The sequence below is a fragment of the Canis lupus genome, chromosome 8, assembly GCF_048164855.1.
Source record: "Canis lupus baileyi chromosome 8, mCanLup2.hap1, whole genome shotgun sequence".
NCBI lineage: Eukaryota > Metazoa > Chordata > Mammalia > Carnivora > Canidae > Canis > Canis lupus.
The window spans coordinates 55,334,844-55,362,286 of record NC_132845.1 but is presented as its reverse complement, the minus strand read 5'-3'; the positions used below and the strand labels follow the sequence as shown (position 1 = coordinate 55,362,286).

General features: G+C 47.8%; 1 protein-coding gene across 4 annotated transcripts; it reads left to right on the top strand.

Annotated features, from left to right (window-relative positions):
• The first annotated feature begins 64 nt into the window (after nucleotides 1–64).
• Nucleotides 65–27,304, top strand: EARS2 (glutamyl-tRNA synthetase 2, mitochondrial). Of its 4 annotated transcripts, XR_012035596.1 has the most exons (11): nucleotides 65–228; nucleotides 3,364–3,519; nucleotides 7,213–7,402; nucleotides 11,247–11,719; nucleotides 12,915–13,023; nucleotides 15,777–15,930; nucleotides 16,017–16,147; nucleotides 19,893–20,028; nucleotides 20,471–21,264; nucleotides 21,355–21,444; nucleotides 23,256–27,304. XR_012035596.1 is itself a non-coding variant. In XM_072836180.1 (9 exons), exons 1-9 carry the CDS (start codon nucleotides 90–92, stop codon nucleotides 20,552–20,554), a joined length of 1,572 nt encoding a protein of 523 aa, XP_072692281.1. In that variant the 5' UTR covers nucleotides 65–89; the 3' UTR covers nucleotides 20,555–27,304. The 4 variants fall into 4 exon arrangements, 1 of the variants encoding a protein (XP_072692281.1); XR_012035595.1 differs by having other exon boundaries at nucleotides 20,471–21,444; XR_012035597.1 differs by lacking the exon at nucleotides 3,364–3,519 and having other exon boundaries at nucleotides 21,355–27,304.
• The last annotated feature ends 139 nt before the right edge of the window (nucleotides 27,305–27,443 follow it).

The window sequence follows — 27,443 nt, the reverse complement described above, 5'->3', positions numbered from 1 at the left end:
GCTGCGCCCTCTGTGGCAGATGCGGATTGGCCGGGAGAGGTGCCCGGAAGTGATGCACTGAGAAGCCCACGTGTGCGTTCCCATCCCACATGGCGTTGCTCCTGAAGAGGCTGCTGTGGCCCGTGAGGCCCCTCGCGCCCTTGGGCCGCCCCGTGGGACGACGCGCGGCCAGCGTGGGCGCCGATGCCGGGGCTGCGGTGCGAGTGCGGTTCGCCCCCAGCCCCACAGGTAACCTTGGCGGACGTGACGCTGCAGGTCGAGGTCCACCGTCCAGTGCCCGCCACCCCCTCCCCCCAAGGTTCCCGAACGAATCCCTTCCGGTGGCATCGCACTGGGCGGGCAGGGCGACCCCATTTTCCAGAGGCAGAAGCAGGTCCACGAGCGGAAATTATTCTTATTGCCAGGAAGTTCTTTGTGTTCCGTCCTCTTATTTCTGTGTCCGATGAGTGCACGTCAGGCACAGACTGCGTGTGCTAGGCGCCCTTCCAGGCGATGGGATGTGGGGGTCTCGGGGAAGGATGGCGGCCCCTGGCCTCAAGACGCCTACACTGTGGTGGCCGCGACGAGCACGTGTAAAAATCCCCATCCTCGGGATCCCCGGGTGGCCCAGCGGTTTAGCACCTGCCTTCGGCCCAAGGCGTAATCCTGGAGACCCGGGGTCGAGTCCCGCGTCGAGCTCCCTGCGTGGAGCCTGAGCCTGCTTCTCCCTCTGCCTGTGTCTCTGCCTCTCTCTCTCTCTCTCTCTGTATCTCTGTGTCTCTCATGAACAAATAAAGTCTTAAAAAAAAAATCCCCATCCTTTTAGACAGTGCCATGAGCCATGTGAGAAACGAAGCAGGGGAGGGAGCTGGGGCTTAGGCAGGAAGCTCAGGAAGGCCTTGTTGAGCACGTATCCCTTGAGCTGGAACCCAAAGACGTGAAGCCCATAGGAGGAACGTTATGGGCAGAGGAAATTGCATGCAGGTATAAAGGCCCTGTGGTTAGTGGTGTTGGCGTTCAGCAAGCCAGAGAGTGAGGCAGGGGCGCCATGGGCCTCTCCGCTAGTTCCTCGGGTTTTTGTTCTCAAGGAGTCCACCTTCTGCCCCTTCGACACCAAGCATGCCTCTGATTCTGAACTTTAGGGTCCACACTTAAGGCTTCCTCTGTGGCAAGATCCCAGCTATTCAGAGTGACAGGATCTTTCCGGCAGGCAGTAGAGTGCAGAGTGGGCTTCTCAAGCCATTGAGACGGGACTAGCTTTTAATTTCCAGTTGATCATGTATCAATATTTTTATAGGACCTGACATCAGTGAGTTACTGAAAAGGGAAAATACGAAAGTGTATAAGATGTGAGCGTATTTCTTTCTTTTTTTTTTTAATTTTTATTTATTTATGATAGTCACAGAGAGAGAGAGGCAGAGACATAGGCAGAGGGAGAGGGAGAAGCAGGCTCCATGCACCGGGAGCCCAATGTGGGACTCGATCCCGGGTCTCCAGGATCGTGCCCTGGGCCAAAGGCAGGCGCTAAACCGCTGCACCACCCAGGGTTCCCGTGAGCGTATTTCTATTAGATTCCCCAGATGTAAGATTCCTCTGTCAGATAGCTGTCTCTAAACATTTATTCTCAATTTCCGTAGTTGGTTGTGAGCTGGCACTAATTCACAGACCAGCACTGGTTTGCACTGTCCTTCGCAGAGCACCCAGTGGTTGGCTGCCAAGGCGTGAGATTGGCTGAGTCCACGTTGCCAGCTTTGCCACTTCTTAGCTGTGTGATGTGGGCAAATTCTATAACCTCTCTGAGTTTGAGTGTCACCCTCTGTCAAATGGAGCTAATGATGGTACCCGCCTCACGGGTTTGAGCTGATGCAACTGAGGCTCTTAGCAAGGTCTGGTACTTAGTAACCAATATTCTTTTTTTATGATTGTAGTTCTCATTTTCCTTGCTGATTTGTAGGAAAAGCCTATGAAGGCTGTTGATTACAGACAGGTAAAAAGAATTATCAAGCAATACAAATCACTAATTGCTAAAACCAATTGAAAGCTGTACTTACCAACATTTAGATCTCACAACCACTGTATGAGGGACGTTTCTATTTTTTTTGTTTTTACTAACAGATGAGATTGAAGCTCATACAAGGGAAGTCGGGTCCCCAAGGGACAGCAACTAGTAAATGAATGCAGAATCTAAATGCAGGTTTATTTGGTTTAAGAGGTTGTGCTTTCAGGCAGCCCGGGTGGCTCAGTGGTTTAGCACTGCCTTCAGCCCGGGGCCTGATCCCGGAGACGTGGGATCGAGGCTCACGTTGGGCTCCCTGCATGAAGCCTGCTTCTCCCTCTGCCTGTGTCTCTGCCTCTGTGTGTGTGTGTCTCTCATGAATAAATAAATAAAATCTTTAAAAAAAGAGAGAGAGGTTGTGCTTTCAATTACTGGCCCTTCCGTCTTCCATCTTGGAGACCACTGGTTTTTGTGGTGACCATGCAATAACTAGCCGAAAGTTACTTAATCAGTGTTGAACTGGAGTCTGCAGAAGAGCCTTTGGTGTCCTGCACAGCCTTCTACACTTGTGGATGCAGAGAAGCTCATTGTGGAGGTAGGGCCGTGGCTTGGACCAAAGAAGATAGGATAAGGGGAAATGAGAAAATGCTTGTTAATAATCTTTTTTTAAGATTTTATTTTTTCATTAGAGACACAGAGACATAGGCAGAGAGAGAAGCAGGCTCCCTGTGGGGAACCCAATGTGGGACTTGATCCCACGACCCTGGGATCACAACCTGAGCCAAAAGCAGATACTCAGCCACTGAGCCACCCACGCGCCTGGAAAATGCTTAATTTTAAGCTTTCAGTCAGGAATGATGGTAATCTTAGGAGTTTGAACTCAGGTGCAAAGAAATACAGTGGAGTCAAATACTGGTTCATGTTGAAAGCCAAAACTTAAGGTGAAAAACAAAGAGTCTATGCAAAGCATAATTGTATGGGTTTTTTTGTTTTCTTTGTTTTCACCCAAGCACATCATTGAATTTGCACACGTTAAATGCATGTGTGATACGGCTTTAGTGGATAATCCTCTGCTTGTCCTCATTTTGGTAGAACTTAGCCTTAAAGCAAATTTCAAAGTAGAATGGTGGGTAGAGCTGAAATCTTTTCACAAAATCACATACTCTAAAACTTGGGTGGTCTTCTTCCAGGATGAGGGGCTATAGGAGTCGACTACCCCCATCCTCTGGCTGTCTGTCTGGGTCTTAGCTAGAAATATGGGACAGGGTTGCTGTTTCTTGAACTTTGACACTCACTGGGACATCCTGTTACAAGCAGGGCTTGCTTACCTTTTTGGGTTAGGTACGTTAGTTTATCCTTGTCTTGTCTGAACCGTTCTCTTTTACCAGGCTTCTTGCACCTGGGTGGCCTCCGCACTGCCTTGTACAACTATATCTTTGCCAAGAAGCACCAGGGGAGCTTCATCCTCAGGCTGGAGGACACAGATCAGACCCGCCTTGTGCCTGGGGCAGCAGAGAATATCGAGGCCATGCTGGAGTGGGCAGGTGAGACAGGCAAGGGAAAGGAACCTTCTCCAAGGGGGAAGGCAGAGCTGGGATTCTATAGGCCTTCTCCTGGGGCCCTAGATGAAGAATGAGGATTTCCTATAGAGATGTGTACATTTGTGCTGTCTCAGGGGGCACGTGCCACCCCAGAACATGCTGAAGCTCCCTGAGGAACAGCTCCGAGGCCATTTTGAGGTTCCTTTTCTTACCGCAGAATCTCAGATCCAGCTGGGAGCAGACAGGAAAACAGGCCAAGCATCTGCTCTGGAGCAAGTAGGCCGATAGTGGGAGAAAGCTCCGGCCAGCCCTTATTCCCATGTGGGAATGCTAGCCCAGCTTGTTCAATCTTCTCACTTCCCAGAGGACTCAGAAATGCAAGTCTTTATTACTCTCTTTTTAATGAATATCTCCCATTGTTAAAGTTGAGCCCGAATTTCTTTTTTTTTTTTTCTATAAACCATATTGTGTGAGCCAAACAAAACCTGTACAGCATCTAAAGTCAATCTTCTTGTGGGAATTTTAATCCAGAGGCCTGCTAAACTACGGGAAGATGAGGAGTGTGTGTGTGTTCCTTGGGTCAACAGTCACCTACTTGTCAGGACAGGTAGAACCAGTTAGGCTCCCCAAGGAAAAATACCAAAAATACCAAGACTTTTATAAGATGTGTATCTTAATCTCAGGTAAATTATTAACAAGATTTTGGGTTCCCAAAGGGGAAAAACAGATCATGTCTGTACCTTCTGTCGTAGAACATTATAGCAGATGCTTAAGTCAAGATTAGTTGAATAAAGGAATTCGTTCACAAAGATCACTTACTATAATGAAGGTCAAGTTCCAGCATTGAACGGAGACCCTGTGTCCAGTGAGTAGGGAAAGGTAGATAAACTAATTCATTCTCACCGTGACGTTATGTGTTGATGAGTGCTATGAAGACCAGGGTGACAGGTTAGGGAACTGGCAGGGAGAGATGTTCTCTTAGTCAGGATGGTCTTTTTGGAGGAGGCGACATGAAAGCAGAGATTGCACAGTGAGGGGCAGCCCTGTGGTTACCTGGGCAAAGACTATTCAAAGCAGAGGGAAGAGCAGATGTGAAGGCTCTGTTGCAGGAAAGCGTGTAATGTATTAGAGGAGCAGCAAAGAGGCCAGTGTGGCCCAAGCACAGTGAGCAAAGCAGGGGGACTAGGTGTGAAGACAGAAGTTGGCCAGAGTGGAACCATGTAGTGCCAGGCAGACCAGGATGAGAACTCGGATTTCACGAAGCACCTGCTATGTTCAGGTGCTGTACTAGGCACAAGAGGTACACTGATGAACAAGTCGCACCCTTGGAGCCCCTTGTGGAGTATGATCATGTGAGTGCATCCTGTGGCCCCGTAGCAGAGCTCTTTACCCAGCATTGTGGCAAGGCAGAGGGGTGGCTGACCTCTGTAGCTTCCTGCCTTAGGAGTCACCATTCATTCCTTCCTTCCTTCCTTCCTTCCTTCCTTCCTTCCTTCCTTCCTTCCTTCCTTCCTTCCTTTAATTCACTTCATATGAAATTCACCATTTCAAAGTGTACAAATCAGGTACCTGGGTGGCTCAGTTGGTTAAGTGTCTGCCTTCAGCTCAGGTCATGATCCTGGGGTCCTGGGATCAAGTCCCACATCGGGCTCCCTGCGAGGAGTCTGCTTCTCCCTCTACCTGTGTCTCTGCCCCTCTCTGTGTATCTCTCATGAATAAATAAATACAATCTTAAAAAAAAAAAAAAAAAAGCGTACAGATCAGTGGTTTTTAGTATATTCACTATGTAACGCCAAGTATCACCTTCATCTAATTTCAGAACGTTTCCATCCTCCCAAAACAAAACTCCATATTTATCAGCAGTCACTCCTATTCCTGCTTCCTTCTAGTCCCTGGCAGTTGCTAATCTATTGTCTGTTGTTTGCCTATTCCAGACATTTCATATAAATGGATTCAGATAATAATGTGACCTTTAACACGACTGGCTTTTACTTAGCTTAGGAGTTCTATGTTGTAGCATGTGTCAATACTTCATTCTTTTTTGTGACCAAATAATCATTATATGGAAATAGCACCTTCTGTTCATCCATTCGTCAATGGATGGGCATTTGGATTATTTCCTCTTTTTTTTTTAAAGATTTATTTATTTGAGGTGGGGGTAGACAAAGAATCTCAAGCAGACTCCTTGCTGAGCCTGGACCCTGACGTGAGGCTCAATCTCAGGACCCGAGATCTTGACCTGAGCCAAAATCAAGAGTTGAACGGTTAACTGACTGAGCCACCCCGACGTCCCAGTTTTTTTACTCCAATGAATGGAACTGCTATGAACATTTATGTACTAGCTGTTACATGAACATATGTTTTCAGTTACCCTAAAGCTACTCTTAAAATCCTGGGCCATTCCAAATGCTGAACATGTTAAAGTTATGTCAGGAAGGGGCTCCTGAATCACTGTCTTTTCTGACAAATTAAGAAACGGAGACCCAGCGGGAGAGGTTAGCTGAATGATAATGATCACAGTCCAAACTGGCTGAGTGCTTAGCACTTAGCAGGCAATACACCAAGCACTTCACCTATGCCATCTCATGCTGACCTCAAAGTACTGCCCAGGTGTTATAATCTCAATGAGGAATTGGAAGCTCTGAAAGGTGACTTGCTCAAGGCTCCAGAGCAGGCCAATGTGTTTGAACCCAGGCCCGTTTGCCTGCAGTCTGTTAATGTCAAGTATGCAGGATTAATCACATCCTTACCTTCCTAACTCGTCGGAAAACTATTTGAGGGCAGAAACCCCACCATCTGGCTCTTCTGTGCCCCTTCTGTCTCTGTGGGATGTGTTTATAGGTTAAATCTGTCCTTCGTGACCTGAGGAAACTAGACTTTGGGTTGGGGCTATGGCTCAGAAGAGATCACATTTCATTGAACACCACATAGTGCCGTGGTTCTCCACGTGATCCTTGGGCTAAGCATTTTGTGAGTGCTGATGCATCCTATTCTTGCTGCTATTGTGCGCAGTAGGCCATCAGCTCCATCTTGCAGGGAAGGATGCTGAGGCAGTACAAGTAGTTAAAAGCGTGGACTGGGATCTGCTAGCCTGGGTTTCAGTGTAGTTGTACCCTTTGTCATTGGTCAAGTGAAGTAACAACCCATCTGTGCCTAGTGTCCTTACCAAATGGGCGTCGTGATGGCATCTAGCTGGTAGGGTGGTTCTGAGGCTTGGCGATGTAACAGAACAGAAAAGCAGTCTGACAGGTGCTTGGCACTGTGGCACTCACACATCTTCAGGATCCCTTGTTACAGCTGCTCAGGCACAGAACCGGGGGTCCCATCAAGGCCTGACGGACTATACCAGGAACTATGCTTTGATCTGAGCCAGCTGTGCCAGGCCTGGGCTGCTCTCCCACCTGGGGGAAGGACAGGTAGAGAGGAGGTGTGCAGTTGAGAGCGTAGACTGTGAAGGCAGCACACCTCCATGACTCCTTATCCGTCAGGCCACATGACCTTGAGTGCTTAGCCTCTCTTGTTTTTTAACTTCTCACCTGTGAAAGGGAAATCGCAATAGTAATGACCCTGAGGATTGTCGTGAGGATTACAGGCCTTACTGAACACACAAAGTACGTAGAACAGTGCCTGGGAACCAGTGCTGCAAGGACATTCGTTATTAGTGTTTGGTGATGATTGTCTCTTGCTATGTCCTAGGCATCCCGCCTGACGAGAGTCCCCGCCGGGGAGGTCCTGTGGGCCCCTACCAGCAATCCCAGCGACTTGAGCTATACGCCCAGGCCACAAAAGCACTGCTGGAGTCCGGCGCTGCCTACCCCTGCTTCTGCTCACCACAGCGGCTAGAGCTCTTGAAGAAGGAGGCGCTGAGGAACCGCCAGACACCACGGTGAGAACCTGCTCCCCAAAGTTGCATATGTCCCTCTGCTGTTGCTGCATTAACAGATCACCCCCAGACTTTGGCCACCGTGTGGCTTCCTATCGGTCAGGAGTCTGGGCACAGCCTAGCTGGGCCTCTTGCAAAGCTCCATTCAAGGTTTTGGCCAGCTTTGTGGTTTTCTCAAGGCTTGGCTTATGGAGGATCTGCTTCCCGTTTCTCTCATGAAGCTACTTGCAGACCTCAGGCTGCGCTGGCTGTTGCCTGGAGATGCCTGCTTCTTGCCACATGAGCCTGTGCATAGGGCAGCTCATGGCATAGCAGCAGGCTTTGCTGCCAGTGAGCCAGAAGGAAAGAGACCAAGCAAGACAGAAGCCAGAGTCTTTTTGTAACCAAATCAAGAACGTGACATCTCATCACTTCTGCATTCCCTTTGTAAGAAGGAAGCTACTAGGTCCAGCCCACACTCTGAGGAGGGGATGACACAAGGGTAGAAACATGGGAGGGCGGGAATCACTGGGGCCATGTCAGAGCTGACCATCACATTGGCTCATGAGCAACAGTAACACATAATTTCAATTGTTGGTTATTCTGAGTAACTAAAAGGGTTTCAGGTCCAACGAGATATATATGCAAAGATCTCTCCTAACTCTGACTCTGGCCACTCAGTTTCCCTCATCATAGACAAATGCTGTGAGACTTTTATTAGGTCTCCTCTAGGTACTCAACACAATCCTTAGTGTGCATTGTTTCTCTTCTCCCCCATCCCAACAGCAGCACACAATTTACAGCTTGTACAACTTACCCATTTCCACTTACCGTCTTGAGGATATCAGTCTATATTGGCCCATGGATTTTTCTTACACTTGTACAGTATTCCACTGTACAGATGTACCATCCCTTAAACCAGTTTCTTACTAACGAATCTTTTTTTTTTTTTAAGATTTTATTTATTTGACAGAGAGAGAGAGCACAAGCCAGGGGAGCAGCAGAGGGAGAGGGAGAAGCAGGGTCCCCGCCAAGCAGGGATCTGGACCTAGGGCTCAATCCCAGGACTCTGGGATTGTGACCTGAGCCAAAGGCAGACGCTTAACCAACTGAGCCACCCGGGTGTCCCCTTACTAATCTTTGTATTTCCAAACTGTAGTTATAACAAAGGAGCTGGGATGGATCATGTTGACATATATTGTTGTGCGTGTGTACAGGTTGTTTATTGGAGACCTTCCTAGATGTGGAATTTCAGGACCAGTTTGGAACTTTGATAAACACTGTCCTGTGGCCCTTGACCACCTTGCTTCCTCTCAGCAGTGGCATCAGAATATCTGAGCTCCATTTTGTTTATTTTTCTTTTGAGTGAGAGAGTATACACATGCACTCCAGGGGGTGGGGGACAGAGGGAGAGAGAGAGAGAATCCCAAGCAGGCTCCGTGCTCACCATGATGTGGGGCTCAATCTCATGACCTTGAGATCGTGACCTGAGCCGAAATTGAGAGTCAGATGTGTAACTGACTGAGCCGCCTAGGTGCTCCTGTTTTTAAAGAATTCTTTTTTTTTTTTTTTTTTCATTTATTTATGATAGTCACACACAGAGAGAGAGAGAGGCAGAGACATAGGCAGAGGGAGAAGCAGGCTCCATGCACCGGGAGCCTGACGTGGGATTCGATCCTGGGTCTCCCGGATCGCGCCCTGGGCCAAAGGCAGGCGCCAAACCGCTGCGCCACCCAGGGATCCCCTGAAGAATTCTTAAAACTTTTTTAAGTTTATTTAAATCATCAGCACACCCAGCATGGGACTTGAACTCATAGCCTCAAGTTCAAGAGTTGTATGCTCTTCTGACTGAGCCAGTGAGGTGCCACTCCCTTCCCCGCCCCCTTTTTTTTAAGGTAGGCGCCACACCCAATGTGGGGCTTAAAGTCTGAGATCAAGAGTCAAGCTCTACTGACTAAGCCAGCCAAGTACCCCTCTAGGTTCCAATTTAAATGAACTGTTTGGACAAGGACTAGATATTTGTATGAGGTCTTTTAAAATCATGGTCAAATTCTGTCATGGAATCCACAAAGTCATTTACCAACTGAACACTTAGCTTTCTGTCAAGAGGTATGTTTTCAAGCTTTACATTTGTATATCAGGATGCTTTGGGGAGCAAGTAATGGAATACCCTATTTAAAAGGCACAAACCTGGGGTGCCTGGGTGGCCTCGTGTCTGCCTTCAGTTCAGGTTGTGATCTCAGGCTTCCTGCTTAGTGAGGAGTTTGCTTCTCCCTCTTCTGCTCCTCCCTCTGCTTGTGCTCAAACTCTCTTTCTCTCTCAAATAAATAAATAAAATCTTAAAAAGAAAAAAAAAAAGGGACAAACCAGGGGCACCAGGCTGGCTCAGTCAGTGGAGCATGGGATTTTTGTTTTTAAAGATTGTATTTGGGATCCCTGGGTGGCACAGCGGTTTAGCGCCTGCCTTTGGCCCAGGGCGCAATCCTGGAGATCCGGGATCGAATCCCACATCGGGCTCCCGGTGCATGGAGCCTGCTTCTCCCTCTGCCTGTGTCTCTGCCTCTCTCTCTTTCTCTCTCTATCATAAATAAATAAAAATTAAAAAAAAAAGATTGTGTTTATTTGTTCATGAGAGACACACAGAGAGAGACAGAGACACAGGCAGAGGTAGAACCAGGCTCCATGCATGGAGCCCGATACAGGACTTGATCCCAGGATGCTGGGATCACACCCTGAGCCAAAGGCAGACACTCAACCGCTGAGCCACCCAGGCGACCCTGGAGCATGTGATTCTTGATCTCGGGGTCATGAGTTCAAGCCCATGTTGGGGGTAGAGTTTACTTAAAAAACAATTTCTTTAAAAAAAAGGGACAAGCTACAGGCGCTTGTACTTTAACGCACAGACGGCTCACCTGGGGATCTAGTTAATACATAGATTCAGATTTGTCTGGGCTGGGGCCCAAGATGCTACATTTCTGACAGGATTCCAGATGGGACTGCTGCTGGGGGTCCACAGACCTTACTTGGAGTAGCCAGGGCATAACCTACACAGACATTAACCATTTACTTTGCAGAAATCTGGAGGTGAGACACTCAAGAATAAAACCAGTAGCTTCAAGACATCGGGGCTCTGTTTTGGCTTCTCCTTGCTGTGCCTGTGTATCAGTTCCAAGTGGCTGTGGTGGCTAAGCGTTCTGTCCTCATAAGACAACATCTGAATAGCACAGAAGGAGAAGGCAGGGAATAAAAAAAGAGTTTTTCCTCCTGTGGCTCTTCTGTTCTCAAATGGAGAGAAAATCTTTCCCAGAACCCTAACCCTCTGCTGCCCCTAAGCATACTTTTGTTTGAGTCTCAGTGAGTAGAGTGTTCCTACCTGGACCATTTGCCAGCATCAAGAAAGAGATTGCATGATTGGCTACACCAGCTGTGATTCAGCCCCTGGGACTAGGCATTTTGCCATCTCCTTATTAACAAAGAAGAGGGACAGGCTGGAAGGTAGGCAAGTGTAAGTGTCTGCCATACTGTTTTCTCATTTGGTTTTCTAATATATCCCTCTTTTTATTCCTGTTCAAGACTAGAAAAAGAGGGGCACGTGGGTGGCTCAGTGGTTGTGTCTGCCTTTGGCTCAGGGGTCCTGGGATCAAGTCCCACATCAGGCTCCCTGCAGGGAGCCTGCTTCTCCCTCTATGTCTCTGCCTTTCTCTTTGTGTCTCATGAATAAATATTTTTTTTTTTTTTTAGGGAGAGACTAGAAAAAGAGCTAGAGAAGTAAATGACTTGCCACGGTCATTTAACCAACAGCGACAAAGACAGAACTCATGTCTGTCTTTGGTACTCTTAGCCACTATGCTGCTCTGCTCCCCAACAGGTATGACAATCGGTGCCGGAACCTGACACAGAAGCAGGTGGCCCAGAAGCTAGCCAAAGACCCCAAACCTGCTATCCGCTTCCGCCTAGAGGGGGAAGCCCCAGCCTTCCAGGACCTGGTGTACGGCTGGAATCGGCATGAAGTAGCCAGTGTGGAGGGGGACCCGGTCATCCTGAAGAGCGATGGCTTCCCCACGTACCACCTGGCCTGTGTGGTGGACGACCATCACATGGGCATCAGCCATGTGCTGCGGGGCTCTGAGTGGCTGGTCTCCACCTCCAAGCACCTGCTTCTCTACCAGGCCCTGGGCTGGCAGCCACCTCGCTTTGCCCACCTGCCTCTGCTCCTCAACAAGGATGGCAGCAAGCTGTCCAAGAGGCAAGGGGACATTTTCCTGGAGCAATTTGCTGCTGCTGACTTCCTGCCGGATGCCTTGCTTGATATCATCACCAACTGTGGCTCTGGGTTTGCAGGTACTGCCACCCCCGCCCGACACACACACAGTTGGGAGGTCACAGCAAAACCATAGGAGTGAGGAGTTAGGACTTTGGTGAGGCCCACCTGGTCTTCAGCCCTGGCTGTGCCACCTGCCAGCTACACAGTCTTGGACAAGTTCATTCATGTCTTCAACAGGTGTTGATTGAGCCAGACATTGTGCTTAGTGCTGGGGCTACAACAGTGAACAAGATAGATATAACCCCTGCCCTTTAGGAGCTTATGGTCTTTGAGCTTCACTGGCCTCATCTGTAAAATGGGGAGAAGTATCTACCTCATAGGGTTAGGATTCACTGAGCCCATGAGTATGGAGCACCCAGCAAAGTATCTGATAACCAGTAAGCATGAAAGTTACAGATCTTATGATTATGACAATTCTATCACTACCGCTATGGCAAGTGTGGGTTCCGACAGTATTACTAAGTTATTACTATGACCCTAGTGTTTTTCCCAGCCGAGCCTTCTTATCCTTGGCCCAAGACTTAGAGCCCAAAGTTTAAAGAAGCAGCAAATGACAATGACCTCTTTGTGAACGGGATTTCTGAAAATGGGGGAGTGATAGTCTGCTTACTGTTTATTCTACTCTTATCTGCTTTACTCCTTAAAATATCCTTGAGTGGTATTAGTTATCCCTGCTCTTTGTAAGAGGATTGAGAGGCTCCGAGAAGTTTGAGTGACTTGCTAAAGTCCCACAGCCTGGAAGGGCCGTGGCAGAGACTCTCTTTAGGCCTGGGCCTGACCACGATGCCCACTGACTGCGTGGGGGGGGGCGGTTGCTACTCAAGAGGAGCGGCTCCCACCGCAGCAGTTCATAATGCTGCCTGTGCTTTGGAATCACCCAAGAGACTTGTAAAACGTACTTATGCTCAGGCCACATCTGAATCCAGTGGAATCAATCTCCAGGCACAGCCAGGCTATGGGCATACCGTTCCTGCAGCTCAAGTCAGTGAGGGCAGTAAGGGTTGGTTTAGTCTGATTGTTTTCAAACTTGATTTTCCAGAGAGACAGAATCCTTTCTGCAAGTGAAAGCTCATTTGGGCCCTTGATCTAAAAGAGCTAGAAATTGAATCCCTTTGGTCGAAATGGAATGGGGAGCTCAAAACATGCTCACCCAGCCTCCCTTGTGATTGAAAGGAGAGGCAGGGGGCTGAAGCTGGGCATGCCTACTTGCAGAGAACCAGATGGGCAGGACATTGCCAGAATTGATAACACAGTTTGACCTGACCAGGATCACCTGCCACTCAGCCCTGTTGGACCTGGACAAGCTCCCAGAATTCAACAGGTGAGTGCGGAACCTGAGTGGCTGCTGGTTGGAAAGGGCTTTCTGGCTGATGATGGGCCCCTAGGGCAGAGGCCTGAATTTGACCCATGTGACTCGGTTGTCTAATGTTTTTGACCTGACACAGAGCAAGTAAGTCACCTAACCCCCTGGAGCCTTTGTTTCCTCTTCTTGAACATGGGGCTAATAACAGGACCCACCTCGTGCAGTTGTCTTAAGAATTCAATTAGGGGATCCCTGGCTGGCGCAGCGGTTTGGCGCCTGCCTTTGGCCCAGGGCGCGATCCTGGAGACCCGGGATCGAATCCCACATCGGGCTCCCGGTGCATGGAGCCTGCTTCTCCCTCTGCCTGTGTCTCTGCGCCTCTCTCTCTCTCTGTGACTATCATAAATAAATAAAAATTAAAAAAAAAAAAAATTCAATTAAACATTCGGCCAACTTTTTACAAAAAAAAATAATAATAATAAAAATAAACATTCGGCCAAAGGACTCTACACCGCCCCTGGCACATAGAAAGTGTTCAGTAAGTGGTGGGTACTGTTTTTGTCGTTGCCATTACTCCTGGCCATCCCTTGTGTGGATTCTGTTAACCATGGCCTGGAAAAGGGGCATCTTCATCTCAGAATCACCATCCCCCAACTCCAACCCCAACCCCAACCCCCCCTAACCAACACAGTGAATGAGCACCATCTCATGGCACCTGTTACATGTTTCATGGAGTTCTTCACTCAGACCTCTAAACCCAGTCACAGTTCAGATCACTGTTGACATACCCTTCTAGGGCCTCAGTGGTAAAACCAGCGGACAGATATGTGCTTAAGGGACAAGGGACTTACTGATGCCATCTCTTGAGCATCAATTTGGGCACAGGCTCTCCTCAGTGCTTTACTTGCCTGATCCCGGAGAATTTACATTGACTGCAGATGTCTTAGGGATGTTATCTCATTTATTTCTCCTATTCGACCTGTGGGGTCAGTTGCATGACCCTGCCCTATTTTGCCTATGCAGAAACTGAGACCGAGGGCAGGTCCACAACTATCTCAGGTTCACATAGTAAACAGCAGGCATCTCTTGAATGGGGCATTCAAGAGCAAATGTAACTTGTACCCTCCCTTTCTGATCTAGGGAAAGCATTATCTTGGGGACATGGGACCAGGGTGGGGAAATATTTGGTGACCCGCTCCAGTCCTCCCCAAAGCATGAGGGCAGCCAGAGGAAGGTAGAGGTGGGCTTTGCTCAGTGTGAATCAGGGAGGAGATGCAGTGTTGGAACTGACGCCCACAGGTTTACTGCAGCCAAAGGTGTCATGTTGAGATATCTCTAACATCAAGCCACTTCTGTGATGATTTCAGTGCTGGTAGTAAGAGTCGCCATCACAGCAACCCTAGAGTTGTGGTGGGAGTAGTAACAGTAATTGCCAGCTATCCAGCACCTACTGTCTGCCTCTTGGGGCCCTGAACCTGACATGTGTTATCTCCAGCGTGGCCACTAGGGTCTCTTGATGGCTTGTTTTCTGTTGTTGTCTCGCCGCTGAGACAGTCCTAGAAACCATTTCAGCATGTGGCATTAATTTCTTTTTAAGAAAATCATGTCTTTTGGACAGTGTGTACTCCAGAGAGCTTTCCACAGGGTCTCATCTTTCCACCACTGATGTGCAGGAGCCTCTGCTCTGACTTCCTGCCCGTCTGCAGCTGCCCTGTGCTCTAGGCTTTACATATGGTCTCATTTAGTCTGCACAGTGCCCTATGACAAAGGCTTCCGTCGTCCCCCATCATGCATCCGGAGACTCTGACCGTGTAACCTCCTGCAGGCATCTCACGGGGCTGGTCTGATCCGCAGGCCTGTCCAGTTCCAGAGCCCAGGAGATACTCACCCAGGGCTGCTGCCTGCCTTTCTTCCATGTCAGGGACGAGGGCCAAGCGCCTGCAGAATGGTCCTTGGCCCTGAACTACTCCTTCTCGGGTCCCTCCCACATTACTGGGGGTGAAGGCAGCCTGTGGGGGGAGGGGGGTTCTGAAGAGTGACCGAGTCTGGCTAGAGGTTTTGCTGCTTCCAAAGAGAGGCAACAAGGAAGCTAGGATAATTCTGGAGAGGAGAACTTTGAACTGACAAGGACACCTGAACTTTTTAACCGTGAGCCCTGGATTCAAACAGTTCTGCCCTCTGGACCGTCCCATGGCTTCAAATCCTAGAAATCCGTATTCTTGATCTCTGCCTGTTTGTGCCAGAGCTCCAGCTTTAAGCTATGCAAGGGGGCAGAGACTTGCAGATCCTGCCTTGTAAGCCCAGGTGTCTGCCCAGGCCAGGCTGGTAGCACAGGGGAGGGTGGCAGGCAGGAAAGAGGAACTGGGGAGGAGAGGGCCTGGCAGACTGTAGCGTCCTGTGCCTGTAACCAGGCAGCCACCACCCTGCTCGAGCCCTGAAGCGTGGGGAATGAGGGACCTTTGCTGCCAGATCTCCTGATTTCCTGAGAGAAGCCAGAAACCTCTGTTTTTATGTGATCTTCCTAATTTAAAATGTTAAATGCTACTATTTTAGAAGCCCTGCAAACAGGCTCTCTCTCTGGGTTGCTTGGGGCTCTCAGGCTGATTCAGACCTTGGTCACATCCCTTTCCCATATATTCCATGTCTAGGCTGTGGAAGGGACAGCTCATGTAACATGTCATTCTTCAAACCCTGCCTGGTCCCCTGCAGGGAGAGGGTTTGGGTGGGCTGGGGATGCCATTGTAAGCACGGTCCCTTGGCTTCTCTTACAGGCTGCACCTCTGTCGGCTGGTGAGCAACGAGACCCAGAGGCGCCAGCTGGTGGGGAAGCTGCAGGCCCTGGTGGAGGAGACATTTGGGAGCCAACTACAAGACAGAGATGTCCTGGACCCAGCCTACGTGGAGAGGATCATCCTGCTGAGACAGGTGTGGTGTCCGGGAGACTGAGGGAGTGGGTGGCGCCCCCATTACTTCCTGTCCACAGTGTGTTCAGCGACTGCTTCTTCTCCCAGGGTCACATTTGCCGCCTGCAGGATTTGGTGTCCCCAGCACACTCCTATCTGTGGACTCGCCCTGCTGTGGGCCGAGTGCAGCTGGGTACCATCTCAGAGAAGGTGGACGCAATTGCCAAGCGTGTGCTGGGGTGAGTTCCTACAGGCCAAGCTCAAGGCTCTTCACTTGACTTCTTCTTTCCAGGGCTGGCAGGTGGCCCTGCCACACAGCCCCATGGCTAGCAAGAGGATCTTGGCAAGATGAATGCTGGCTGGCTCCGTTTGGTAGGGGGGCTTACCCAGAGGAGCCCAAACCGTCCCCGGAAGGGGGCACTGCATTTGGGCTTTGGTGTTGGGTCTACCTGGGTTCATCCGCCCACCTTTACTGTGAAAACTAAAGTAGATAATAAGTGCTCACACACATGACTGCAGTAAGCTATTTTATGTATTATATACATTAGGTATGTATATATGTACATGTGAAGGGTGTGTGTATGTATGTGTATACACTTAAATGCACAGCAGCCTGATAAAATATCAGGTTAAAACAGTATCCCCATTTTATAGATGAGAAAATCAAGACACAGAGAGGTGAAATAACCTGTCTAAAATAATAGTAAGTTGGAGGAGGAGAGATTCAAACCCAGGCTGGCTGGGCCTAGAGGCCATATATCTCTCCGTGCAGAGTGCTCAGACAGTGCCTGAAGCCTAGAAACCTCAATATATTGTTATAATACAAAACAAGCATGTGGCCAAAACTAGAGAATAACACAAATGGTACAAGAAGGTCCATAGCAAAAAGTAAGCTTTCCATCCTACTCCAGGCCCCAACAGAAATGTACCAGGCTTAGCTGTTTCCTTTGTTTAAGGTCAGAGTATTCAATGATGTGTGTACATATAACTCCAATCTTAGAAATTTTTAAATTTTAAATTTAATATTTTGATTATGAACACATTCAAGCCTTTCAAACCTGAGTTTAACACCTAGAAAGTATAAAAAAGGTAGATAATTGGGAACCCCATTTTTATCCTTGTCCCCCATCCACCCAGTTCCAGAATCCTCTGTGCGTTACTACTATTCCTAATACTATCTAGATGATCCTTCTTTTTTACACAAAAATGTAACTGTTCTGTGTCTTTGGTTGGTTTAAGATACCTCACAGGTATCTGCCTAGTGCTTAGAGAGCATTCTCCTTCTTTTCTACATCTACACCTATCCCATTATTAAACCACTTTACCATAGTTTATTTAATTCATTTCCTATTGATAGGCATTTGGACTGCTTCCAGATTTTACAGGTACAAACCATGCTGCAACGAATAGCCATGTATAGACTTCATTAAGCAGGTCTGTAGGTATATCTCTAGGATAAATTCCCAAGAGCCATTATTATTATTATTATTATTATTATTATTATTATTATTTTATTATTATTCTCTTATTTAGGGTGTTCCACCATAGGAGCTCTTAGTTCTAATTCACCAGGACCATTGCCTTAACCCCACATCCTTGCCACGGGGTTAGATTTCAGAGATAGTCTGGGGCTCCCACTCAAAGCAGGAAAACTGACACCCAAGCGTTCTGAAGCTGCCAGATTTCTCGAAGTCCCTTCTGTGCCTGTGCCAAGCTCTGGACCAGCTCTGACGTGTCCTGAGCTGCACTGTTGGCCACCTCAGGCCTGTCACTTTTACACCAGCTCCTTGGCAGCTTGCTTCCCCAAAGTGACATGGACGAGTGTACCTGTTTTTCCCCGCGCTACGTTTTATATTTTCCGTATTTTACCTCCTGGACTTTTGGAAATAACAGTGATTCCCTGGCCCAGTCAACGATGCATTGAGAATGATTAACTCTTGCCTACCATTGAAATTCAGTTGCTCAGACGCCCGAGTTAGGGAGGGAATCTGTTGTAAGAGGCAGTCTTTTCACCTTACTTCTGAACACAGTTCCCCGAAGCCCAGCAGAGGCAGGGGGCTGTCTGGACCCCAGTGTGCCCAGGCAGTGTCACAGTTGTCATGGTGGATTGTCCGCACCAGTGAAGCTCTCTTGCCCCAGCCCCTCTACAGCATTTCCGGTTTGGGGTTCCCATAGTTGCCAAAGAGAACTGGGAAGGTGACGTAAAATAGACCCACCCCACCCTGCTCCTGTCCTTTGCTCTGACTCAGAGTTGTTATTTTATTTTTTTGGCAAGTCCAGCTCTGATTGGAGAACCTCTTGAAACTCAAACACACTTGTGAGAGTGGATCTCAGCTGGCCTGCCAGGAAAGCAGAGAGCAGCTGCTGGCCTATTGGACTTTAGGTCTTAAGTGCTTCGACTTGTGGGCAGAGAATGGTTGTAGCACGAGGGGAGGATGCCAGGCTGGCAACGCAGACCTGCGTGGCCCCAGGCAGCAGGCACCATGACTCTCTTCTGCTTTGGGAACTGCTTCACCCTGGGCTACTTCCCCTACTTCATCACCTCCAGGTATAGCAGCCTCTCCGATTACGAGGCCTCCAGGTTCACCTGCCTCTTCATGCAGCTATACAAGATGCTGTTCCTGGCCACTGTTTTTCTCACCTGGGAAGGCGGCATCTGTGACTTCACAGGGGAGTTCATAAACGCCAGCATGGATGAAACAGACCTGATAGGCCTAAGTCTTATGTTCCAGAATGGAGGCCAGGGAGAGTACAAGAGCATGGTTGCTGCCCTAAAAGTTAAAAAGAAAAAAGGAAAGAGAGAGAGAGAGAGAGAAAGAAAAAGAGACTGTTTGTAGCAAGTTGGTGGCAATGCTGTTATGGGACCTGGGGTCTCCCAATATCTTTTCTCCTGCCATTCTATGCTAACGCCCCCCCACCACCACCACCAAAGAGTCTTCCCTCCACTGCATTTCAGGTAATTTCCCTGAGGGCTTCCTTCCATCCTATGTCTAACCCATTCCTTAGTTCGTTTTTGCAATGCCTCTGAGCCCTTGGATATAATAAATGTTAGCTAATAATTAATTTTCTTTTTTTAAATTTTATTTTATTTATTCATGATAGATACAGAGAGAGAGAGAGAGAGAGAGAGAGAGAGGCAGAGACACAGGCAGAGGGAGAAGCAGGCTCCATGCAGGGAGCCTGATGTGGGACTCCATCCTGGGTCTCCAGGACCAGGCCCTCGGCTGAAGGTGGCGCTAAACCACTGAGCCACCGGGGCTGCCCTAATAATTAATTTTCTAATGAAATATAAGATCTTCTACTCTGGAGTACTTCTTGTCTGTTCAGGCAATATTCTTAGTGCCTGACAACTTTTAACTTAGCCCCACCAGAGCCCTGTGAGGTGCAGACACTGTTATTATCCCCACTTTCCAGATGAGAAAACTGAGGCATAGCAAGCAATAACACCAAGGTAGAAATGAGTCAATCTTCCTATTATGGAGTTTTCCTATATTGTGCTTAAATTGTCTGGGTATGTGGTCCTTTGGTTGTTTTTCTTCCTCGACTTAGATGGGGATGGGGGTGGTAGATCTTCCTTCCCCTCTTATCCCCCAGGCAGGCTTGACAATCACAGCTGACCATTAATCTGACATTCTCCCTCTTATCTGCTTGCCGCAGGCCCATGCAGGCCTCCATAGGCTGGCTCTTCTCTAGGCTTTGTTTAAGTTTATTTGTTTGTTTGTTTGTTTGTTTATTTCTATTGTTATTTTTTGAGTAAGCTCCATGCACTGCATGGAGCCCAATACTGGGCTTGAACTCACAACCCCAAGATCAAGACCTGAGCTGAGAACAAGAGTCAGACGTGTAACCGATGTAGCCACCCAGGTGTTCCTATTTGTTTGTTTTAGTAATCTCTGCACCCCACATGGGTTTTGAGCTCACGACCCTGAGATCAAGAGTCGCATGTTCTTCCAACTGAGTCAGCCAGGCGCCCTTCTCTTCTAGGATCTTAGAAGCACCCAGTATAAGCCTAACTCAGGACATGCTGAATCGTGAACTGAAGAAGGTATCAGAAGGCCTGGAAGGGACCAGACACAGTACTGTGATGCAGTTCCTCCGAGTGGCCCTCAGCGGACAGTTGGTAAATGGGCAGATGGGCTGGACGGCTCCCTGGAGCCCCTCGTTCATCCATTCAGCTGACATTCACTGGCCGGCACTAAGCTCTGGTTTGGGGGGCAAAAAGCCAAATGAAACACGATCGCTCCCTTCATTCAGTCCCTGAGCAGATAGTACTTAACAGAGTACCTACTATGTGCAAGCACTGTGCCAAGTATAGCAGTGAATGAAACACACTCCCTACCTACATGGAGCTGGCAGTTGACTGGGGGTGGTAGACCAATCAATGGGGGAGCACAGGCTCTGGGGAGCCATCCCCAGCCGCAGAAAGTGAAGACAGTAGAAGGCTAATAACTGTGCCCATTGGGGTGCAGGCGGCAGCACTGGGGTTGGCCTGACTGAGGCTGGGTGTCCCCTCTGTAGGCAGCTTAAGGCAGTAAGGCAGTGTTTTCCCTTTTCGTTCTTAGCAAGGACCCCCCGTGGCCGAGATGATGGTGTCCTTGGGAGTGAAGGAAGTGCGAGAACGAATACAGAAGGTGCTTTCCAGCTAGAGAGAAGACGTGCAGGATGGTGGAAGTGGCCCTGGGAACCTGGACATGCCTAGAAACTGCCTTCAGAGAGAAGCAGAGGGGCCCCAAGAAGCTCATGGAAGGAATCCCGAGTGCATTCTCTGGGTGCACACAGTGCATTTACAGCTTCTTACCTCATGTCTGGTTCTAGCGGCACAGGTTAGGGGCTGGTTCATAGAACTGTCTAGAGGACTTGTGTGTCACATTGATCTCAGGCTGCCAGACAGGAGGCTTCAACAACAGAAAACTGTTTTCTCACAATTCTGGAGTCTGAAAGTCCAAGATCAAGGTGTTGGCAGATGTGGCTTCCCAGAGGCCTCTGTCCTTGCCTTGCCCGTGGCCACCTTCTCTCTCTGTCTTCGCATGGTCTTTCCTTGGTGTGTGCCCTTGGCCTCTGCCTGGGTGTTCACATTTCCTCTTTTCAGGTCATGGGTCAGATTGGAGGAAGGCCCACCCTAAAGGCCCAGTTGTAACTTAATCACCCATTTAGGGGTCCTGTCTCCACATACAGTCGCCTTCTGAGGTCCTGGGGTTAAGGCTTCAGCATAGGAGTGTTAAGGAAGCAGGTCAGCCCCTAACAGCTTGGCAGCTTCCTGGACACGTGGGTCTCGGTTCTCGGGCCCCATTGGATGTGAAACAGTGAAGGATGGCTGGTGCATGGCTTGTAAAGGAGAAGTGACCATCTGCCGAGGGTGAGCACTGCGTTTTATACTGCTCTTTGTCCTTGCACTTGGGGCATCCTGTGTCTGCTTCTCTAAAGGTCTTCTCTTTCTCTTTTCCAGTTCTCCAGGCCTGGTCCTTGGACTGATACCTTCGCCCTGCCTGTTTTACACCTCTTTCTTCATATCCATCTCCTCTCTCTGCCCATTCTTGTAAGTCATTGTCTGCAGGTTTCTGAAATAAGATGGTTTATTTATTTATTTAAGTAATCTCTGAAAAAAAAAAAGTAATCTCTGCACCCAAAATGGTGTTCGAATTCACAACCCCAAGATCAAGAGTCAAATGCTCTTCTGACTGAGCCAGACAGATGCCCCTGAAAAAGATGTTCTTATTGGGGTGAATAGGAATGTCCACAGTGGAAAGAAAACGGTGACTGGCTATAAAGACCATTCTGGAAAAATAAATAAAAGTTTTGAAAAAGACCCTACTGAGGTTTCTAGGCTTTCCCCATGTGGCAGCCAGCCTCACAAATGCCCCAGTCATTCCTATGCCCTCATAGTCACACTGAGTAGGGCTGACTTGTGATACCTCATGGTTTCCATTTTGTTCTCTTGGATGACTTACTCTGTGGAAGCCAGCTTCCACATCCTGAAGACACTCAAGCAGCCCTCTGGAGAGGTTCATGGGTCAGGAACCTGAAGCCTCCTGGCCACACCCATGTGAGCAAGCCATCTTGGAAGCGGATCTTTGAGTCTATCAGGTGTTCAGACCACTCCATCCTTTATGAAAAAGATCCTGAGCCAGAACCATTCAGCAAGACTGCTCCTGAATTTCAGACACACACAAATTGAAATAATGGTTGTGTTCTAAAGCCACTTGGGGGCAGCCCTGGTGGTGCAGCGGTTTAGTGCCGCCTGCAGCCTGGGGTGTGATCCTGGAGACCCAGGATTGAGTCCCGCATCGGGCTTCCTGCATGGAGCCTGCTTCTCCCTCTGCCTGTGTCTCTGCCTCTCTCTTGCTCTCTCTGACTGAATAAATAAATAAATCTTAAAAAAAAAAAATCTAAAAAAGCCACTTGGGTTAGGGATAATTTGTCACCTAGTGACAGAGGCTCTTTGCCCAGGGAAGTAAGGAACAGAGATTAAGAGTTCGTTATGTCAAAAAAAAAAAAAAAAAAAAGAGTTTGTTGTGTATTACAGAGTCCTGGTCTTTTCTTGAGAAACACATCAGATAAAGCTTTCTGGTTGCAAGCAATAGAAACCAACTCTGCTGAACATAACTTGACTAGAAACTATGAGTTTTTGGAGAGTTTAGGTTTATGGGAGTTTAAGTGCATGGAGTGAGTCCAACAATCAATAAGAAAGCCAAAGAATCAGTTCTTGAAAAAGATAAGGAACCAGGGAAGTTCTGGTTGAGGCAGCAGTAGCTGACGGCCAGTCTTGTCTGTTTTCTTCAGTGGGGATACATGAACAACTGTTTTTGTTGTTGTTGCTTGTTTCCTTATATGTGTTTTCCCCTTTAGTTTTAGATGACTAGCTAAAGATTTACATTGTTGTTGGGTTGTTTTTTTTTTTTTTTTTTTCATTTTTTTTTTCATTTCTTTTAAGTAATCTCAGCAGCTACTGTGGGGCTCAAACTCACAACCCAGAGATCAAGTAACACGCTCTCCCAACCGACCAAGCCAGCCAAGTCTCCCTAAAAGATTTACATTCTTAAGAAGAAAGTGTCTGGTTGGGCTGACTGGTTGTGTTGCCATTCCTTAGCTGGGAATAGGTAGTCCCTCAATGCGGGAAATGTCACTCCCAAGGAAAAGTAGGAAGTTTTTTCCAGAAGAAGGGGTAATGGAGAAACAATAGGCATTTCCTGCAGAAGGGGATGCAGAATACTGATACTTGTGGTTTATTGTGCATGTACGTGAGCCTTGACCACTGTTGAGCTTCAGATTATGCTGGTAGTGTTGTAGTCCATCCTCATTCGATTTCCACAATCCCTTGAGAGAGGTATTCTTATTTCTGTGTTATAGGTAGAGAAACTGAGGCTCAGAAGAGTTAATGAACTCTCCTGATGCAAAGCAAGGATTTAAACTCAGGCTTACAACAACCTAGAGTCCAAGCCCAACTCTGAATTACTGAGAGACATCAGAGCCTCTGCTTCTATGACACAAAGGACGGTTATGAGAAACTGGCTCGTGAGTTGATAAAGCTACTGCCATTTCCTCAGTTGGAGTGAGCTGACTATTAAACAGCATGTGTCTTCAGACTGGGGGTTTTGCTCAGTACTGTGGGTATGTGTGAAGGGACTTCACACATTTGAAACAACCTCAGGTTCATCCCCCAGCGCTTTTGAGAGCATAATGAATTGGTGAGGGCCATGGAGGCTAACTATCCAGACTGAAAAGCCAGTTCTACCACCTATTCACCATGTGACTTCTGTACCTCAGTTTCCTCGTCTGTAAAATGGGGTTAGCAGTTGTTACTGTGTTAAAAGAGTTGTGAGGATTAAAATAGCTGATATAAAGAAAATTTGTAAAAGAGTGCCCAGCATTTAAAGTATCAGAATCACTCAGTATCTTTTCTAGAAAATGATCACTTGTTCTGTAACCAAGTTTGGAATTTCATTCACATTGCCTTTATACTACTTTGTTTCTTTCTTTTTTTTTTAAGATTTTTATTTATTTATTCATGAGAGACACACAGAGAGAGAGGCACAGACAGAGGCAGAGGGAGAAGCAGGCTCCATGCAGGGAGCCTGACGTGGGACTTGATCCTGGGTCTCCAGGATCATGCCCTGGGCTAAAGGCGGAGCTAAACCGCTGAGCCACCTGGGCTGCCCTATTTTATTTATTTCTACATAATACTTAATATCATATGAAATTATATAGTGTACTTATATACGTTTACTGCCTACCTTACTCTGAAAACATAAAATTAAGACAGGCAGGCGGTTTGTCTCATTCTTTGCCTGGCATATTGCCTGACACACAATAGGGAATCAAGTGAAGATCTAATGGAAAAAAATAAGGGCCCCATCAGTCAAACCAGTGTGTTCAGAAGTGGCAGTCATCTGCTAGTCTTAACTGCCAAATTCTGATAGTTTCCCAGCATTACTTTGCAAGATTTGCAATTGTGGTTAGCAGGCTGGTCTATTGTCTGTAATTTGCTTTGAATCTAGCTAGCTATGAGACATAGACCTCTTTTTTTTCAAGTTTTATTTTTAAGTAATCTACACCCAACGTGGGGCCTGAACCCACAACCCCAAGATCAAGAGTCACATGCTCTACAACCCCAAGATCAAGAGTCAGTCACATGCTCTACTGACTGAGCCAGTCACATGTCCCTTCATAAGATAGCCTTTAGACAAAGACTGAAGTGAAAGGTAGGGACAAATGGAATAGTTCAATATAGAAGGATGTGCAGTGGGGACTCAAATTGGAAGTCATCTATTTATCAGTTAATATGTTTGTCTTATGACAAAATTCTTCCCTTCCCAGGAACCAAGAGCAATGAATAGTTAGAAAGTGAGGACCCCTGGGATCCCTGGGTGGCGCAGCGGTTTGGCGCCTGCCTTTGGCCTAGGGCGCGATCCTGGAGACCCAGGATCGATTCCCACGTCGGGCTCCTGGTGCATGGAGCCTGCTTCTCTCTGCCTGTGTCTCTGCCTCTCTTTCTCTCTCTGTGACTGTCATAAATAAATAAAAATTAAAAAAAAAAAAAAAAAAGAAAGTGAGGACCCCAGAGAGGGAGGATTTTAATCTGTTCAGGGGTACCAGAAGGCTTTACAGATGAAGTGACCTTTGAACTGGGTCCTAAGGATGAGTTTCCCAGGTCTGTGGGGTTTGGAAGAGTATTCCAAGTAGAATGAGGAAAGGAGAACTTCTCAAAGGTGGTCATGATTGGAACTAAGGGTAGGAGTTAAGGGGGTGTAGAATTGGGCAGAGAAACTAGGCAGAGGGAAATTCCAAATGCTCCCCCTTTAGAGATTTTATTTGACAGCACAATAAGGGGTAACAGCAGGCAGAGGGAGAAGCAGACTCCCTGCTGAGCAGGGAGCCCGATGGGCTTAATCTCAGGACCCTGAAATCATGACCTGGGCCGCCCAGGCCCCCCCCCCCCAAGATGGCCCTCTTTGCCAGGTTAAGGGTATCAGGGTGCTGTCTGATGCAAATAACAAAAAAGCCCAGATTCAAACCAGCTTAAAATAAGATTTAGTATTTCATGTAACAGGAAGTTCAGGGGGCAAGGCAGGCTCTAGGGTTGGTTAATTAAACGTTCAGTGACATCAGTAAAGACCCTGGGTCTTTACATCTGGCTGTATAGCCTTGGGTTGGTTTTCTCTGCTCACAAGTGGCTCGCCTAAAGTGCTTGGGCTTCTCTGCACTTCCTCCTTCGTGTGCTGTCAGAGACTGTGGCTTTCGGCGCCTTTCTCCTTAAAAGCAAGGAAACTTTTCTGAGCACCATTGCCCACTTTACTTCCCTGTTCTTGAACTTCTGGGGAAGTGGGAGAAGCATCCTCATAGACCAGTCAGACCCAGAGCTGGGGGCAGGGCCAGCTCTTCCCTGAGCTGCATGGCTGACTGGGGAGTCTTGGGCACTTGAACAAACCTCAGGTTCAGCTAATGAAGACATGAGTTAAATCTTCAGAAGGTAGAAGGTGAGAAGCCACGGAAATATTTTAAGCAGGGAAGTGACGTGATCGGATTTGTGTGTAGATTATTTGAAAGCTCATCCTGGCAGCTGTGCTGCAGAGATTTGAGCAGAACCAGACCAGAAGTAGGGAGCCCTGGTAGGAGATGACTGGAAAATGAGGCATGAGGGGGGGCTGTTGTCCTGGGAAAGCCACGCTTTCTCCCCACAGCCTGACCTTCGTCTGGCTCCCCAGCTGCACTGCACCCATTACAGCCCCTCACATGCCCTCTTGTCTGGTCTTCAACCACATAAGCCTTCCCGAGGCTGCTAGACACATCTCCTTCCTGCCTTTGCACTGCTGTCCTCTGTGACTGGAAGACTCGTCCATCCTCTTTTCTCTGGCTTTGCCAGGTCACTTCCTTCCTAGCCTTCAGATCCCAGCTCTCCTACTTCAGGGAAGCCTCAGCCTTCTTCACAAAAAGCCCTCCTATTGTCTTGAGTCATCAGCACCCTATTCTTTTCCAAAGCACACAATTGGAATCGGTTGCATAACTACTTGTGTAAGTGAGGAGTTCCACAGTTCTGTATTGGTGTCAGTCAAGTCTAGGAGAACAGGGGCCTCCTCGGTCTTCACCATTGTACCCCTGGTGCTGAGAGTGCACTGCTTCACATCGACACTGCTGAGCAAAACAGATCCACCTCTGATTGGATCAGATGACCAGGGTGAGCAGTCAAGTGCACTGATCCTGTCTCAGCCAAAGTCACTATGTTTAGGCAAGAACACTGTTTTGCAGCGTTCAGGAACTTCACATCATTTGTGGTAACTATTTTCATTAGTGAATCACAGGATATGAAATTTTTTTATTTTATTTTATTTTATTTTATTTTTTATTTTTATTTTTTGGAAGCCAGGGGATGCCTGGCTCAGTGGTTTAGTGCCTGCCTTGGGCTCAGGGTGTGATCCTGGAGTCCCAGGATCAAGTCCCACCATCGGGCTCCCTCATGGAGCCTGCTTCTCCTTCTGCCTGTGTCTCTGCCTCTCTCTCTCTCTCTCTCTCTCTTTCTCTCTCTGTCTCTTGTGAATGAATGGATGAAATCTTTTTAAAAATTTAAAAAAAAGTAATTTGGAAGCCAGTACAATTTGTCTTGGCACTTGTGCTCATCATGATAGCCTGGGGAACTCCAACTTAATCCTTGGTAGCTGGGCCAAATGTTAGGTCATGGTCTTTCCCGCAGGCCAGAGCCCCCTCAGCCCTGCCCCCTCCCACCACTCCCCCAATCCTGGTAGCAGTAGGACAGCACAGCAGTCTGTTCACCTGGAGAACCCCTCTAAACCAAATCCATTCAATTCTGTCTTTTTCTCATTCATTTGACAAATACCCATTGTATGTCAGGCCCTGTTAGGCCTGGGGATGTGAAGAGGAGTAATAAAGGTTCATTAATTATAGACACTCAGTCCCAATTATTTATATATTTATGTGTGTATGTATTTACATTTATTTGTTAAGCTTTAAAAAGAAACCCCACCTCAAAGAGATGAGAATGTCATATGAGACCAACAATTACAGTAATAAGAATGTGGAACT